Below are 17,333 nucleotides of genomic sequence, written 5' to 3'. Positions count from 1 at the left end.
TAATTCTGACCTTCATATTGATTTCCCCTAAGAAAAATCAGAACTATAAGTCCCTGCATGCAATGGAGGCATAATCAGACCCAGACCAGCCTGTTTGGTTGACATGAGTTAAGATGGCAACCCTACCCATGAAGTGAATCAGTTCTCACGCTGCACCTCTGAAAAGCTGCCATTCCGCAAAGCCGCCATGTCGTCTTTTAAGGTAACAGAAAGGAGTCTATCTATTCTGACCCAGCACCACATCACAGCCCCATTAGCGGTTGCCCAGCAGAGCCATGCTAATTATCAGCCAGCTGATTTCCAGGTGGCCGTCACATTTCAGATGTAACCCAAAGCCAGATTTAAACTCCAGATTAGCAAGACAACAACAAGGCAACCAGGAAACGTAAACAAAACACCAACAAGAACAACAACAACAGAAAGGAGGAAAGAACACAGCAGCACTCTTGGGGGTTATTGCAATTGGAGTAATTCAGAAGAGGCTCGTGCTCTCTCGAACATGCAAAGGAGACAGACGCACAGAGCAGTGGGTAGAAAACTCACCTTAAGGTCTCTGTGGACAACCCCCATTTGATGGCAATGGAGAACAGCCTCCAGGATCTGCTGGATGCAATGACTGCATGCAAACACCAGGGGGCGTGTTAGTTCACAGCTGTGAGTGGTAACAACCATACAGGCTGGTGGAAGGGGGAACTGGGAAGAAGGGGAAGGAGGATGGGGAGTGCAGGTTTGAATGGAATAAGAGTCACCCTTACATCTTGGCAACGTCAGGATTAACTTGATTCTCAGGCTAATCCCTACTAGTTACAGTTACTACACCTCCCCACTCCCCTCTGCAACCCTCCCCCTTCCCTTCAAATCAAAGAACTAAAAATACTGGAATGAGGAGGGTGAGACAAGACAGTGAAAGGGTGTGAAATCAGTGATCTGAAGGGAAAACTAGGGATCTACATCTGCATTGCTTAGGGATGATATCTCACCCTAATCCAGGGTTTACCAAACCTGTGCTGGGGATCCCACAGCCAGTTGGGTTTTCAGGATATCCTAAATATATATGCATAAGATAAATTTGCATACATTGGAGACTCAGTATATGCAAATTTATCTCATGCATATTCACTGCAGATATCCTGAAAATCTGACTGGTTGTAGGATACTGAGGACAGGTTTGGGAAGTCCTGCCCTAATCCATTCATGCAATAGGGCAAAACCAGGACTGGATCAGCCTGTTTGGTTGACCTGGTGTGAAGTGATAAACCTAGTAGTGATGCATTTTTTCTTATATCTACACCATCTTTGCAAGGAAGGTGCAGGAGGAAATGAGCAGCAAATACAAGAGACTCTCTGTATATTATGCACCTGCACAGAGAGAGATACAAGTAAACATATGACAAATCTACATCACCAAGGATGTCAATATTGGAAATACTGATCTTAAGGGAAGGAACAGTGATTGAGGATTGTATTACTCCTTTGCAGGGGCTATTTACCTTGCAGATCATATTTCCCTCAAAGACAAAAACATTTTTCTACTCCTGAGCCAATGGGTCCATCTCTGTTTCCCATTCATCTGCCCATACTCGGATCTCTCTTATTTCCGTATACACATGGTCACAGATTCTCTATATTTACATCATTCTAAGAACAAAACCCTGCCAGAGAAGAAAGTCTAATGATTGCATCATGCCAGTCAGTGTCTGCTAAATAAACTGTCTTTCCAATAATTCATTTTATGCTGCATCATGTGATCTTTTCTGTCTCCAATCACTATGAGAGATGTTCCTTCGACTTACAGGAATTGTGTACAACTGATTGGCTGGACATCGCCATACTAGAGAAAAATATTGATGTTGTTTGTAGGAGATGGGTTGAAAATTTTGATCAAACAAGTTGTTTTGAATCGTTGAGATTTGTGATAGGAGCAACACATTACATCAATGAATATAATATATATATTTTTTATTTTATGATATTAAAAATAGCTTTTTGTAGATGTAAAATTATTTTGTAGGTAAGAAATATGTTATTTATTTTTGTGTTTTTCAGATTTATCATGAAAGGATGCATGAAATAATTGAATACTTTCAATAACTAATCGAACGGATAGTTCATACTTATGTAATAATGATATTGGTGTTTGAAACAACTTAGATTAAGAAATTGTGGTCTATAGTTTTAATGGGTAGGTATACCCTGAAGAAGATGACCATGAATCGTTGAAACTAGGCTCCTAGTAGGGATATATGTGGTTTTATGGGTATGTTTGGATTTATGCTTGTAACAAGTGATTAATTAATAGGTATTAAATTAACTGTGGAATAAACAATATTTTAAAATTTAAGGTACCATTTGTTTATATTAAATGTGATTTACTCCTATTTCCTCAAAGCTAAAGATATTCTATGCCTGTCCCAAGCTTTCTTGAATTTTGATACTGTTTCTATCTTTATCAGCTCCACTGGTCCAAGGAACTACCAGCCTTTCTGCAGAAATGGAAACATTCCTTTCCATTTCTGCTGAGTTCACTCTCAGTCAGCCTCATGCCATTTCAACATCAGAAAATGCCATATTAGAATGTCTGAGGACTGCAACCTGTTATATCTCTGTCATACCTATGATATTAGTAATACTGCCTTTACATTCTCGGTCCAAGATACATTTATAAATATGCCTTAATTTGTAGGGGAACAGCCTGAGATGCAGTTATGGCATATCTTTTCAGACAAGAGGAAGAGTACTAGTAGTTTTCTGCTCAACCCCTCCCCTTCAGGCAGCCTACAAGGAAGAGGAGAAGAGGGGTTGAGTTGGTGCAAACAAAGCAGAGAACAGCCACTTTGCTCCCTAATTCAGCCCATCTTCTCCTGTTCTACAGGGAACATGAGGGGAATGGGGTTACTGAAGCAGAAAATGCAGAACAAAGAGACACAAAAAGGTTTGAATTAGTACAAGACTGCAACTTATGAGCAACAGTACCAGACTTCAAAGCTTCAACCCTGGCCTTGATGATTGGCACTACAGCTCACAAGTTTCAAATTTGTCCTAATTCAACACCTTTTAGTGTCTGTTATCCAGGGCTTAACTTCTGGTGGAACAACCTAGAATGGCATTCTCTAAATTTTATTTTCTGGGACTCAAAGAATCAGAGTGGAGTAGGTGGTGTAAATCAGTTCTGGTTTTCTGCAGAAATGGAGCAGAGCTAGTGGTAGAACTTATTATTTCTGGCACACCCGCCCCAGGCAGAAAAGCAGAGTGTGTTGGAGCTGCTTACCCTGAGAGGGAGCAGCTACCTGGCCTTGATTTCTGTGTAATTTCCAAGCACAATTGAGGAGGTCTTGAAGGATAATGGCTAAGGTCAAAGAGACATGAGATGAATGCTTTCCATCCCCACTGTTTCTGCCACTACTGGGTATGTTATCTTCCTGTTCAAGTTTCTGCTTATATGCTGGCTTTTTGGAACCCACTGCATGTGAACATGCTAGGAAAGGGGGAAGGGGCAAGAGAGTGAATGAGGCAATGTTAGGGAAAGGAGGGTGTGAGAGAGTGAATGAAGGGATCAGAGGAAAGCAGAGTAAGGATGAGGGAAGAGCAAGGGAGTGAGTGAGGGGGAAAGAATGAGTGGGGAGACTGGAGAAAGGGGAGGGCAAGTAGGTGAGGGGATATGGGAGGGTTAAAAAGGGCAAGGGGAATTGTGGGATTGTGTGGGGGAAGAAAGCAGAGTTGCTTACCTGTAACACGTGTTCTCACAGGACAGCAGGATATTAGTCCTCACATATGGGTGACATCATCAGGATGGAGCCCAATCACGGAACACTTTTGTCAAAGTTTCTAGAACTTTGACTGGCACCTACTGGGCATGCCCAGCATGGCACTAACCCTGCATCCAGCAGGGGTCCCCCTTCAGTCTCGTGTATAGCAAAAGTACATGCAAAAAATAAAATAAATCGCAAGCGAACCCAACTCCGCGCGGTGGCGGGCGAGTTTCGTGAGGACTAACATCCTGCTGTCCTGTGAGAACACCTGTTACAGGTAGGCAACTCTGCTTTCTCACAGGACAAGCAGACTGGTAGTCCTCACATATGGGTGAGTAGCGAGCTGAGGATACCCGAGCAATGCACCAAATGCACCCAAAGATGTGCAACAGGCACAACAACAGGGGTGAATTTGGGTAGGAGGGCATCCTGAAAACCCTGAACGGGTCACTGGTAGGATGTTGGGTAGTTAAGCTGAGAATAAGTTGCGTAGAACAGACTGGCCAAAAACAGAATCTTGCCGGCCAGCTTTATCTAAGCAATAATGGGCTGCAAAGGTATGGAGAAAGCTCCAGGGCGCAGCCTTACAAATATCAACAAGTGGCACCGACTGAAGGTGAGCCACTGAGATTGCCACGGCCCTAACAGAGTGTGCTTTCACATGGTCTTGTAGTGGAATGCCTGCTTGCTGGTAGCAAAAAGAGATACAGTCTGCCAACCAGGAGGAAAGGGTCTGTTTTCCCACTGGATTTCCCAATTTGATGTTATCGAAAGAAACAAATAATTGAGTGGACTTTCTGTGGGCTGATGTGCGCTCTAGATAAAAGGCTAGAGCACGTTTGCAGTCCAGGGAATGTAGAGCCTTTTCTCCTGGGTTTGAATGGGGCCTTGGGAAGAAAGTAGGTAAGATAATGGATTCATTAAGATGAAATTCCGACACTACCTTTGGAAAAAACATAGAGTGTGTACGGAGGACCACTCTGTCATGTAGAATTTTAGTGTAAGGCGGGTAGGTGACTAATGCCTGTAACTCACTAACTCTACGAGCGGAGGTTATAGCGAGAAGAAAATTTCTTTCCAGGTGAGATAGGGGAGCTCACAGGAGTGAAGAGGCTCAAACGGAGGTTTCATGAGCCGCCCTAAGACCACATTAAGGTCCCAAGCGGGAGCCGGAGGGCGCAATGAAGGTTTCAGGAGGTGCAAACCTCTCATGAAGAGTGTGACTAAGGGCTGTGTTGAAATAGAGACATCTCCTATTCCATTGTGGAAGGCGGCTACCGCACTGACATGCACTCTTATAGAGGAAGTTTTCAGATCTGATTCTGACAGATGCCAGAGAGAGTCCAGAAATTTCGCAGTGGAACAAGTGAAGGGGTCTATGGACATAGACGTGCACCAGACCGTAAACCTTTTCCACTTGGAACGATAAGAGCATCTCATGGAAGGCTTTCGTGAAGCTACCAGGACTCGGGATACTGACTCCGAAAGGTTAAGGGGTTGACGTATTAACCTTTCAACATCCAGACCATCAGCGACAAGGCCTGGAGATTGGGGTGGCACAGGCATCCATTGCTCTGAGTTATGAGAAGCGGATCTTTCCCTAGAGGGATGCGCTGGTGAACTGATAGATCCTCGAGAATTGGGAACCAGACTTGGCGTGGCCAGTGAGGGGCTATCAGAATCATTAAGCCCTTTTCCCTTCATAACTTCACGAGAGTCTTTGATATGAGTGGAAGTGGAATATGTCTTTGATATGAGTGGAATAAGTCTTTGATATGAGTGGAATCTTATGACTTATTTTCTGTCCCCAGACCCAAAAAAAGAGGTGGGGGACTCCTCCTTGCAGCAAAAAAAGGACTTAATATAACTTTACAACTTACCAACGCCTCCACCAAACTAGAATTCTCCCTCTTTAAATCGGATCAAATCCAAATAGCCTTAGTCTACGCCCCACCAGGTACCCTAGAACTGGATCCCTCCCCACTGATCGAACTTATAGCTAAACACATAAACACTGAAAAACCTGCTATAATCCTCGGAGACTTTAATTTACATGTAGACGCTACTCCACAATCTATCAACTGCCAAACCTTTCTTTCCTCACTCAACCACTTGGGCTTCGCTCAAATTATCAACAGTCCTACCCACAAGGCAGGCCACACTTTGGACCTCATCTTTATTAACGAACTCTTCAACATTTACACCAACCCCACTTGTTTACCAGTTCCATGGTCAGACCACAGAGTCATCCACACAACCCTTAGGATCAACAAACCTCCACCTCAAATCACTTCCAAATCCACCATCCAATTCAGGAAACCTTGCTCTCTAGACATACTCAGTGAAAAGATGTCCGAAGCTTTAAATCAACTTGACCTCACAGACGCAACAACTGCTACCACCTCTTGGATCAATATTAACAATAAAATTGCAGATAAAATCTGCCCAACCACAACTAAAACCATACAACCTACATTAGACAATAGATTATTATCTATTACATTAGACAATATTATTACATTATTATTACATTATTACATTATTACATTATTATTACATTATCTATTACATTAGACAATATTATTACATTAGACAATAGATTATTATCTCTTATTATCGCTCACTGATACCATCCTCGTGAACCTGGAGAAAAAACAATCTTACCTGCTGGTTCTACTTGATCTTTCTGCGGCGTTTGATACGGTAAAACATACTACACTTATAGACCAACTAACTAATATAGGGATCAAAGGCACAGCTCTCAAATGGTTTCACTCCTTCCTAAGCAACAGATTCTACAAAGTAAGGATAAACAACAAAGAATCGCATCCAATCCTTACAGAGCAAGGAGTCCCGCAAGGATCCTCACTTTCTCCCACCCTATTCAATATCTACCTCCTCCCTCTCTGCCACCTACTCTCAAACCTCAAGCTTACCCATTACCTCTATGCAGACGACATTCAAATCCTTCTCCCGATTACAGAATCCCTTCAAAAAACCATCACTTACTGGAACGAATGCCTACAGCCCATTAAGGAATTACTCTCAAGCCTCAACCTAGTATTGAATGCCAATAAAACCGAAATGCTCATTGTCTCTCAGGATCCACTCACAATCTCTTCTAGCTTCTCTCTACCAAACGCTAATAACATGTTCTCACCGGACGTCAGAGACCTTGGAGCATGGCTTGACAATCATCTTAACCTAAAAAAGTTCGTAAACAATACCACGAAGGACTGCTTTTACAAACTGCAAGTCCTCAAAAAACTTAAACCCCTCCTTTATTTCTCCGATTTCAGGCTAGTACTTCAATCCATAATATTATCAAAGCTCGACTATTGCAACTCCCTGCTACTAGGTCTACCCAACAACACGATCAAACCATTACAGATGGTACAGAATTCTGCTGCCAGAATTCTAACAAGCACTAACAAAAAAGATCACATCACCCCAATCCTTAGTAATCTACATTGGCTTCCCATTAAACAAAGGATACTCTATAAGGTACTCACAATCATCCACAAAGCGACAAACAAAATAGCTCCCATCACGTTAAGCTTTCAACTCCAACCGCACACATCTTCCAGACCTATCAGAAGCGCTTACAAAGGATCACTGCATGCCCAACAAGTAAAATCATCTCTGAGCAAAAGAGCGCTATCCTTAGCAGGCCCCCACCAGTGGAACATGCTCCCCCCAAATCTAAGACTTGAACCCAATCATCAAGAGTTCAAAAAAAGGCTAAAGACTCTTCTTTTCCAACAAGCCTTCCCAGACTCACAATCCTACCAAGACGGAAAGTCTTCCAAATAAGAAGTATCCCCTAATTATGGTCACCATACCAAGTCCTACCTTCAGGTCTCTGCAACTGGACAACAATCTTTGAGTTCTAAAAATTAATCTTATTTATATTTTCCTCTGCAACTGGACTACAATTTCTAAGTTCAAAATTCATTTTATCTTATTATTTATATTTGGCATGGTTAATATGTCACTATATCCAAGTTAAATATTTAAATTATACAGTTTATATTACATAATTTTATTAATTACAAGTAAAACTATTCTATATTATTTATTATCATTATGTTAAATTGTCATCCAGTTATAATGTTCCATATGTACCACTGTTCTATGTAAAGCCCCCTTATCTCTGTTGGGCAGTTTATCGTTATATGTAAACCGGAGTGATTTATAGTCTCTATAAGAACCTCGGTATATAAAAATTAAAAATAAAATAAATAAAAATAAGTGGGGGGTACGCATAGAGGAGACTGCTGGACCACAAGAGGGCGAAAGTGTCCCTCGGCTGTGAGTGGCGGCTGCAAGTGAGGGAGCAGAAGTTCTCTACTTTGCGGTTGTGGATGGATGCAAAGAGGTCCATGTGTGGATACCCCCAACGTTGGAATATTGTGTCCGCTACCGTGGGGTTGAGAGACCATTCGTGCGGATGGAAGGTCCGACTCAACCTGTCTGCCAGAACATTGTCCACGCTCGCCAAGTAGGTCGCTCTGAGGTACATCGAGTGGGAAAGAGCCCACACCCATATCTGTGCAGCTTCCTGACACAGAAGGTAGGAGCCCATTCCCCCTTGCTTGTTGATGTACCACATCGCTACCCTGGTTGTCAGTTTGAATCAGGATGGTCTTGTTTGAGAGGCAATTCTGAAAGACTCTGAGGGCATACCTGATCGCTCGAAGTTCCAAGAAATTTATCTGTTTGGCTTCCTCTGGAGACCAGGGACCCTGAGTCTGTAAGTCGACATGAGCACCCCAATCTAGATTGGAGGCGTCTGTCGTTAGGACAATTTGAGGCTCTGGAACCTGAAAAGGAAGGCCTTGAAGGAGGTTGGAGAGCTGCATCCACCAGGTCAGCAACAGGCGCAGCAGCTTGGTAACGTGGACAATGCTGGACATTGGCTGGTAGAGATGTGAATCGTGTGATCGATCGTCTTAACGATCGATTTTGGCTGGGGGGGGAGGGAATCGGATCGTCGCGGTTTTGTTTTTTTAAATATCGTGTAAATCGTAAATCGGGGGAGGGCGGGAAAACCGGCACACTAAAACAACCCTAAAACCCACCCCGACCCTTTAAAATAAATCTCCCACCCTCCCGAACCCCCCCAAAATGTCTTAAATTACCTGGGGTCCAGTGGGGGGGTCCCTGTGTGATCTTTCACTCTCGGGCCACTCTCGGGCCTTTGCCCTGTCATATGACAGGGCAAAGGTAGCGCCGGCGCCATTTCTATTAATGCACCTGTGGCCCGAGAGTGGAAGATCACACCGGGACCCCTCCACTGGACCCCAGGTAATTTAAGACATTTGGGGGGGGGGGGTTCGGGAGGGAGGGGGATTTATTTTAAAGGGTCGGGGTGGGTTTTAGGGTTGTTTTAGTGTGCCGGTTTTCCCGCCCTCCCCCTTCCCCCCCCCTTCCCCCAATTTACGATTTTTTACGATAAATCGGGGGAATTCCTATTATATATCGCCTCTAACGATTTTTGACGATTTAAAATATATCGGACGATATTTTAAATCGTCAAAAAACGATTCACATCCCTATTGGCTGGTAAGCCTGAGTCCACTGGGATTTTAGAGTCCACTGCATGACTCTCATGGCGAGGCATGTCATTGGAGTGACATGTACAGCGGACGCCATGTGACCCAGCAAAATGAGAAAATGATGAGCTGTTGAATAATGCCGATTGTGAAGGCATTGTGCGAGGGATATGACAGTACGAGCTGGTCCTGAGGGAGGAATGCTCTTGCCTGCATGGTGTCCAGGTCGGCTCCTATGTAGGATAGGGTTTGAGATGGAACTAGGCTGAACTTGGGGTAGTTGATCAGGAACCCGAGAGACAGTAACGTATGGATAGTGAGACGTAAGGAGGCTAATGCATCCGTCTGAGTTGGAGCCCTTATCAGTCAATCGTCAAGATAAGGGTAGACATGGACGCGCTGACATTTCAGGTAGGCCGCTACGACTACGAGGCACTTGGTGAAGACTCGAGGAGCAGATGATAGGCCGAACGGCAGTACCCGGTACTGAAAATGCCGGGACCGACCAGGAAACGAAGGAATTTGCGGTGGGACGGAGTGATCGAGATATGTGTATACGTGTCCTGAAGATCTAGAGAGCAAAGCCAATCTCCTCTTTGTAGAAGAGGTAGTAGAGAACCCAAGGTCACCATCCTGAACTTTTCCCTCTATAGATATTTGTTTAAGGCACGCAGGTCCAGTATTGGACGAATGCCGCCTGACTTTTTTGGGATGAGGAAATACCTGGAATAGAACCCCTGCCCTTGCTGCGAAAGGGGCACTGGTTCTATTGCCCGGGATTTCAGGAGGGTTGATACCTCCTCTTCCAGAAGAGAGGAGTGTTCGGATTAACCCCACATCGGCCAAGGTAGGGAGTCTGCTGGTACCGATAGGAAGTTGAGCTGGTAGCCTATGGTCAGTACAGCAAGTACCCACTGGTCTGAAGTGATCGTGTGCCATATGTTGGTGAAATGGCACAGTCGACCGCCGACTGGTATGGATGGTAGAGGAGGTTGGCTTATGCTCTCCAGCGAGGAGTCAAAATCCAGCAGCTGGGCCCGGTTGAGGGGCTGGCAGGATCTTCTGAGGTCGGGCTTGCCTGGTCTGACCCTTCTGGTAAGGCCTGGAAGGACGACCTCGAGCGGCAGAAGGATAATATCTCCGTGGCTTGAAAGACGGTCACTTAAGAGTCCCTTCGGAAAGTCCTCCTAGAAGTGAACAGGAAATCAGAGGGTACTGAGGAAAGCTGGCACAGCGTTTCATGGTAGTCCTTTAGCTGTGCCACTGTTTCCTGGATTTTGTCCCTGAAGAGATTATCTCCAGTGCAGGGTAGGTCTGCTAACTGGTCCTGCACTTCTGGTCGTAGGTCTGAGGACTTCAGCCAGGCCCACCTTCTTGCACTAATCCCCACTGCAGACACTCTGGAGGCAGTGTCAAAAATATCATAGGCAGCGCGGACCTCGTGCTTGCCAGCATCTACGCCTTTTTGAGCCAGAGCACTGAGTGGATCCTGGAATTGTTCTGGTAAAGATTCAGAGATATTCTTGGATCTTCTTGAACAGGTCCCTGTTATACTGGTAGGAAGCAATGCGAGAAATGAGCATTGAACATTGAACGTCGTGCCTTCTTCTGGGCTTATTCCACAACCATAGAATGGTGATCCACCTGTGTTTTTTGAAAGCCAGGGGCTGTCTGGACAAGGTAGGTGGCATCTGTCTTTCGGTTGACAGGTGGTACCGAGCCTGGGTGCTCCCAATTCCTTTTCAGCAGGTCAATTAGGATTTCATGAATAGGAATAGACATGATTTCCTTTGGGGCATCAAGAAACTGGAGTACTTCCAGCATCTTGTGCCTCGAGTCCTCTTCTGTCTGAATCTGAAATGGAATCATTTCAGACATTGCCTTTATAAAATTAATAAAGGAGAGATCCTCTGAAGGAGAGAACATAAGAACATAAGAAATTGCCATGCTGGGTCAGACCAAGGGTCCATCAAGCCCAGCATCCTGTTTCCAACAGAGGCCAAACCAGGCCACAAGAACCTGGCAATTACCCAAACACCAAGAAGATCCCATGCCACAGATGCAATTAATAGCAGTGGCTATTCCCTAAGTAAATTTCATTAATAGCCATTAATGGACTTCTCCTCCAAGAACTTATCCAAACCTTTTTTGAACCCAGCTACACTAACTGCACTAACCACATCCTCTGGCAACAAATTCCAGAGCTTTATTGTGCGTTGAGTGAAAAAGAATTTTCTCTGATTAGTCTTAAACGTGCTACTTGCTAACTTCATGGAATCCCCCCTAGTCTTTCTATTATTCGAAAGTGTAAATAACCGATTCACATCCACTCGTTCAAGACCTCTCATGATCTTAAACACCTCTATCATGTCCCCCCTCAGCCGTCTCTTCTCCAAGCTGAACAGCCCTAACCTCTTCAGCCTTTCCTCATAGGGGAGCTGTTCCATCCCCTTTATCATTTTGGTTGCCCCTCTTTGTACCTTCTCCATCGCAACTATATCTTTTTTGAGATGCGGCGACCAGAATTGTACACAGTATTCCAGGTGCGGTCTCACTATGGAGCGATATAGAGGCATTATGACATTTTCCGTTTTATTAACCATTCCCTTCCTAATAATTCCTAACATTCTGTTTGCTTTTTTGACTGCTGCAGCACACTGAGCCAACAATTTTAAAGTATTATCCACTATGATGCCTGGATCTTTTTCCTGGGTGGTAGCTCCTATTATGGAACCTAACATTGTGTAACTACAGCAAGGGTTATTTTTCCCTATATGCAACACCTTGCACTTGTCCACATTAAATTTCATCTGCCATTTGGATGCCTGATCTTCCAGTCTTGCAAGGTCTTCCTGTAATGTATCACAATCCGCTTGTGATTTAACTACTCTGAATAAGTTTGTATCATCCGCAAATTTTTTTTTTTAATTTATTCTTTATTCAATTTTCATTCAAAGCAATTTTCAAACAAAAATATACCATAAGTAATTTTGATGCAATAAAATAACATAAAATTGGTACATACTTAAACAAAACTTTGTATCTCAATTACATCCAATAATTGGGGGAAAAATCATATAAATTTCATATTTCAAATAGCTTAATCATTAATTAGAGGAGAAAGAGCATTTGATTCTTTTAACCATCTAAATTTCCTCCTTCTGTATTTTTATCTTGTAAAAAAGTTTCCAAATGCAATGGGTCAGAAAAACTAAATCTATTTCCCTGAAAAGTAACATAACATATACTTGGGTATTTTAGGAAAAAACTGGCACCAATTGCCAGCAATTTACTTTTCAGAGAAATGAAATGTCTCCTTTTAGCCTGTGTGGCTCTTAAGACATCAGGAAATATATATATTTTCTGACCACAAAAACTAAGGTCTTTGTGTTTAAGAAAGTCTCTAAACACCCTATCCTTGTCAGACTCCAATTGAAAGGACACAAATAGGGTAGCTCTTTTCTGGATAAGATCTATCGATTCTTCTAAAAACGTAGAGACACCTATGGTAGAAGTCTCTAATTTATCCCCTTTCTGTTCCACTAATCTGTCTGGAAAATAAAAAATCTTAGACACCAAAGGGAGATCTTTATCTTCATATTGTAATATATCCTTCTGATATTTTTTAAACATTTCCGTTGGAGATAATAGTCTAGTCTGAGGAAAATTATTTATCCGCAGATTTTTAAGTCTCAGCATATTTTCTAGTTTTTCTGTTTCCCTATGCAAAACTAGACTATCTTTTATATGTACTGTCCCTGTATCCTCCAGTAATTTTAGATGTTACTTTCACCAACTCTTCTTTTAAGCAGGATATACCCTGTTTTTGCTCTCCTATCTGTACTTTATTAGCATTCACAATAGCTGACAGTGATAAATTCATTTGGCAGCCCTCCATCTTTCCGCTCCGTGAAGGTGGAACACCAACCACTGGCCACTGGCATCCCGCTCCGTGAATGCCTCTGTGGCTTCTGCCGCTCCGTGCAGTGTTTTGCTGCCTGCTTTTTATACACGTCCTCTAGACAATGTAGCAGCAGATAAGTCGGGACTTTTAAATTTCTTTATGAAGTTCATCCGTCTTTGATATTCAAAAAAAAGAAGAATGACCCATTCAGACTTGAATATGATTTTTTATTAAATGCAACACATAAGGGTGTAGGCTTGGTGCACACTATTTAAAAAGAACAGATAAAAAAATAAGGGACGGAGGAGGTTTGGTTTATGATTATACACACACAGATTGAGTTCACCCTGGTGGGGGTTTTAAACTCAGATATATGAAACCCTTCCTCCATTCCTTCAAAAATTTTTTTTGCTTTTGTAGTTATTCGGGAAGTCAGTTCGGGTCAGCACACAGGCTCGATTGTTTCCCAGTGAAGTAGTGCTTTGAATTGAAATGACTTACGATTTGTGAGCATCAATAAATTGATAGATTTGACGAAAAAGGAATTTCTTAAGGGGGAATTGCATGTGAATTGACTATATGTAAATATATACATTTACATATATACATTGAAAAGCACCAGTCCAAATACAGATCCCTGAGGCACTCCACTGTTTACCCTTTTCCACTGAGAAAATTGACCATTTAATCCTACTGTCTGTTTCCTGTCTTTTAACCAGTTTGTAATCCACAAAAGGACATCGCCTCCTATCCCATGACTTTTTAGTTTTCGTAGAAGCCTCTCATGAGGGACTTTGTCAAACGCCTTCTGAAAATCCAAATACACTATATCTACCGGTTCATCTTTATCCACATGTTTATTAACCCCTTCAAAAAAATGAAGCAGATTTGTTAGGAAAGACTTCCCTTGGGTAAATCCATGTTGACTGTGTTCCATTAAATCATGTCTTTCTATATGCTCTACGATTTTGATCTTAAGAATAGTTTCCACTATTTTTCCCGGCACTGAAGTCAGGCTCACTGGTCTATAGTTACCCGGATCGCCCCTGGAGCCTTTTTTAAATATTGGGGTTACATTGGCCACCCTCCAGTCTTCAGGAACAATGGATGATTTTAATGATAGGTTACAAATTTTAACTAATAGATCAGAAATTTCATTTTTGAGTTCCTTCAGTATCCTAGGATGCATACCATCCGGTCCAGGTGATTTGCTACTCTTTAGTTTGTCAATCTGGCCTACCACATCTTCCAGGTTCACAGTGATTTCGTTCAGTTCGTCTGACTCATCAACCCTGAAAACCATCTCCGGAACTGGTATCTCCCCAACATCCTCATTAGTAAACACGGAAGCAAAGAATTCATTTAGTCTTTCTGCAATAGCCTTATCTTCCCTAAGAGCCCCTTTAACCCCTCTGTCATCTAATGGTCCAACCGACTCCCTTACAGGTTTCTTGCTTCGGATATATTTAAAAATGTTTTTATTATGAGTTTTTGCCTCTATGGCCAACTTCAATTCGAATTCTCTCTTCGCCCGTCTTATCAATGTTTTACACTTAACTTGACAAAGCTTATGTTTTATCCTATTTTCTTCAGATGGATCCTTCTTCCAATTTTTGAAGGATTTTTTTTGGCTAAAATAGCCTCTTTCACCTCACCTATTAACCATGACGGTAATCGTTTTGCCTTCCTTCCACCTTTCTTAATGTTTGGAATACATATGGACTGCGCCTCTAGGATTGTATTTTTAAACAATGTCCATGCCTGTTGAACACTTTTATCCTTTGCAGCTGCACCTTTCAGTTTTTTTCTATTTTCCTCATTTTATCAAAGTTTCCCTTTTGAAAGTTTAGTGTTAGAGCTTCAGATTTACTTATTGTCCCCCTTCCAGCTATTAGTTTAAATTTGATCACGTTATGATCACTGTTGCCAAGTGGCCCCACCACCGTTACCTCTCTCACCAAATCCTGTGTTCCACTAAGAATTACATCTAAAATAGCTCCCTCTCTTGTTGGTTCCTGAACCAAGTCTCCCCTTGTACAAGTCCTTGGTGAGGCCTCACCTGGAGTACTGTGTTCAGTTCTGGAGACCATATCTACAAAGAGACAAGGACAAGATGGAAGCGGTACAGAGAAGGGCGACCAGGAAGGTGGAGGGTCTTCATCGGATGACATACGAGGAGAGATTGAAGAATCTAAATATGTACTCCCTGGAGGAAAGGAGGTGCAGGGGTGATATGATTCAGACTTTCAGATATTTGAAAAACTTTAATGATCCAAAGACGACAAACCTTTTCCATCAGAAAAAAATCAGCAGAATCAGAGGTCACGAGCTGAGGCTCCAGGGAGGAAGACTAAGAACCAATGTCAGGAAGTATTTCTTAACGGAAAGGGTGGTGGATGCCTGGAATGCCCTTCTGGAGGAAGTGGTGAAGTCTAAAACTGTGAACGACTTCAAAGGGGCGTGGGATAAACACTGTGGATCCATCAAGTCTAGAGGGCGTGAATAAAGTGCAGGCAGCAAAACACTGCACGGAGCGGCAGTAGCCACAGAGGCATTCACGGAGCGGGATGCCAGTGGCCAGTAGTTAGTGTTCCACCTTCACGGAGCGCAAGGATGGAGGGCTGCTATCTAAAAATAAATAAATAAATAAATAAATAAACAAACAAAAAAATAAAAACAGGGGTGGGTAAGAGTATGGGACAAGGGTGTGGCCTGCTTGTTACAGCAGTTGCTACCCCTAATTGAGCTGGATGTCACTTGGATGCAGATACGGCACTGCTCTCTAAATTGGTGGTGGGGTGGAGGGGAATTAGGGCTGGAGGGTACTGGAAGCCAATAGTAACAGGTGGGAGAGAGAAAAAGGGAAAAAAAATGGATAAAGTGCGTAGCTTGCTGGGCAGACTAGATGGGCCGTTTGGTCTTCTTCTGCAGTCATTTCTATGTTTCTATGTTTCAATTGCTCCATGAAGCAGTCATTTATTACATCCAGGAACTTTATGTCTCTAGCAAGTCCTGATGTTACATTTACCCAGTCAATATTGGGGTAATTGAAATTTCCCATTATTATTGCACTGCCAAATTGGTGAGCTTCCTGATTTCTCTAAGCATTTCATCATCTGTCTGATCATTTTGTCCAGGTGGACGGTAGTATACTCCTATCATTATACTCTTACCCAACACACATGGGATTTCTACCCACATAGATTCTACTGAGCATTTAGTCTCTTGTATGATCTTTATCCTGTTGGACTCTATACTCTCCCGGACATAAAGTGCCACACCCCCAATAAGTTGATCCTCCCTATCATTGCGATATAATTTGTACCCTGATATAGCACTGTCCCATTGGTTATCCTCCTTCCACCAAGTCTCTGTGATGCCAATTATGTCAATCTCATCATTTGCTGCTATACACTCCAACTCTCCCATCTTATTTCTTAGACTTCTGGCATTGGCATACAGACATTTCAAAGTGTGTGTTTTGTTTGTATTAACAACCTGCTTTTCAGTTGTTAGGGATAATTTGGAAATCATTAGCTTCAGTGAATTTTTACATATAGGTACATGGAGTATGTTTGCTTTTAATGGAACCTGTCTGTTGGGATGCCCTAACTCTCCTGTTTCATTAGTATCCTTCAAGGATATATTTTTCTCCGAACCATTCACTGCTGAGTGACTGTCAGCTTTCCCCCTTGTTCTAGTTTGAAAGCTGCTCTATCTCCTTTTTGAAAGTTAGTGCCAGCAGCTTGGTTCCACTCTGGTTAAGGTGGAGCCCCATCCTTTCGGAAAAACCTCCCCTTTCCCCAAATGTTTCCCCAGTTCCTAATAAAGCTGAATCCCTCTTCCCTGCACCATCGTCTCATCCACGCATTGAAACTCTGGAGCTCTGCCTGCCTCTGGGGACCTGCACGTGGAACAGGAAGCATTTCAGAGAATGCCACCCTAGAGGTTCTGGATTTCAGCTTCCTACCTGAAATCCTAAATTTAGCTTCAGAACCTCTCTCCCACATTTTCCTATGTCGTTGGTGCCCACATGTACCACAACAGCCGGCTCCTCCCCAGCATTGTCTATAATCCTATCTAGGTGACGCATGAGGTCTGCCACCTTTGCACCAGGCAGGCAAC

General features: G+C 42.9%; 1 protein-coding gene across 7 annotated transcripts in view; it reads right to left on the bottom strand.

Moving 5' to 3' along the window:
• The window catches only part of CAMK2B (calcium/calmodulin dependent protein kinase II beta), an 858,678-nt gene that overhangs the window by 369,747 nt on the left and 471,598 nt on the right, over positions 1-17,333 (bottom strand). For all 7 annotated transcript variants that reach the window (XM_029604232.1, XM_029604231.1, XM_029604230.1 and 4 more), the window contains exon 6: positions 544-616. In XM_029604232.1, the coding sequence (XP_029460092.1) occupies positions 544-616 (73 nt within the window). The remainder of the gene's footprint in view (positions 1-543; positions 617-17,333) is intronic.

The sequence above is a fragment of the Rhinatrema bivittatum genome, chromosome 5, assembly GCF_901001135.1.
Source record: "Rhinatrema bivittatum chromosome 5, aRhiBiv1.1, whole genome shotgun sequence".
NCBI classification, from domain to species: Eukaryota; Metazoa; Chordata; class Amphibia; order Gymnophiona; family Rhinatrematidae; genus Rhinatrema; species Rhinatrema bivittatum.
This window is presented reverse-complemented; position numbering and strand designations above follow the sequence as displayed.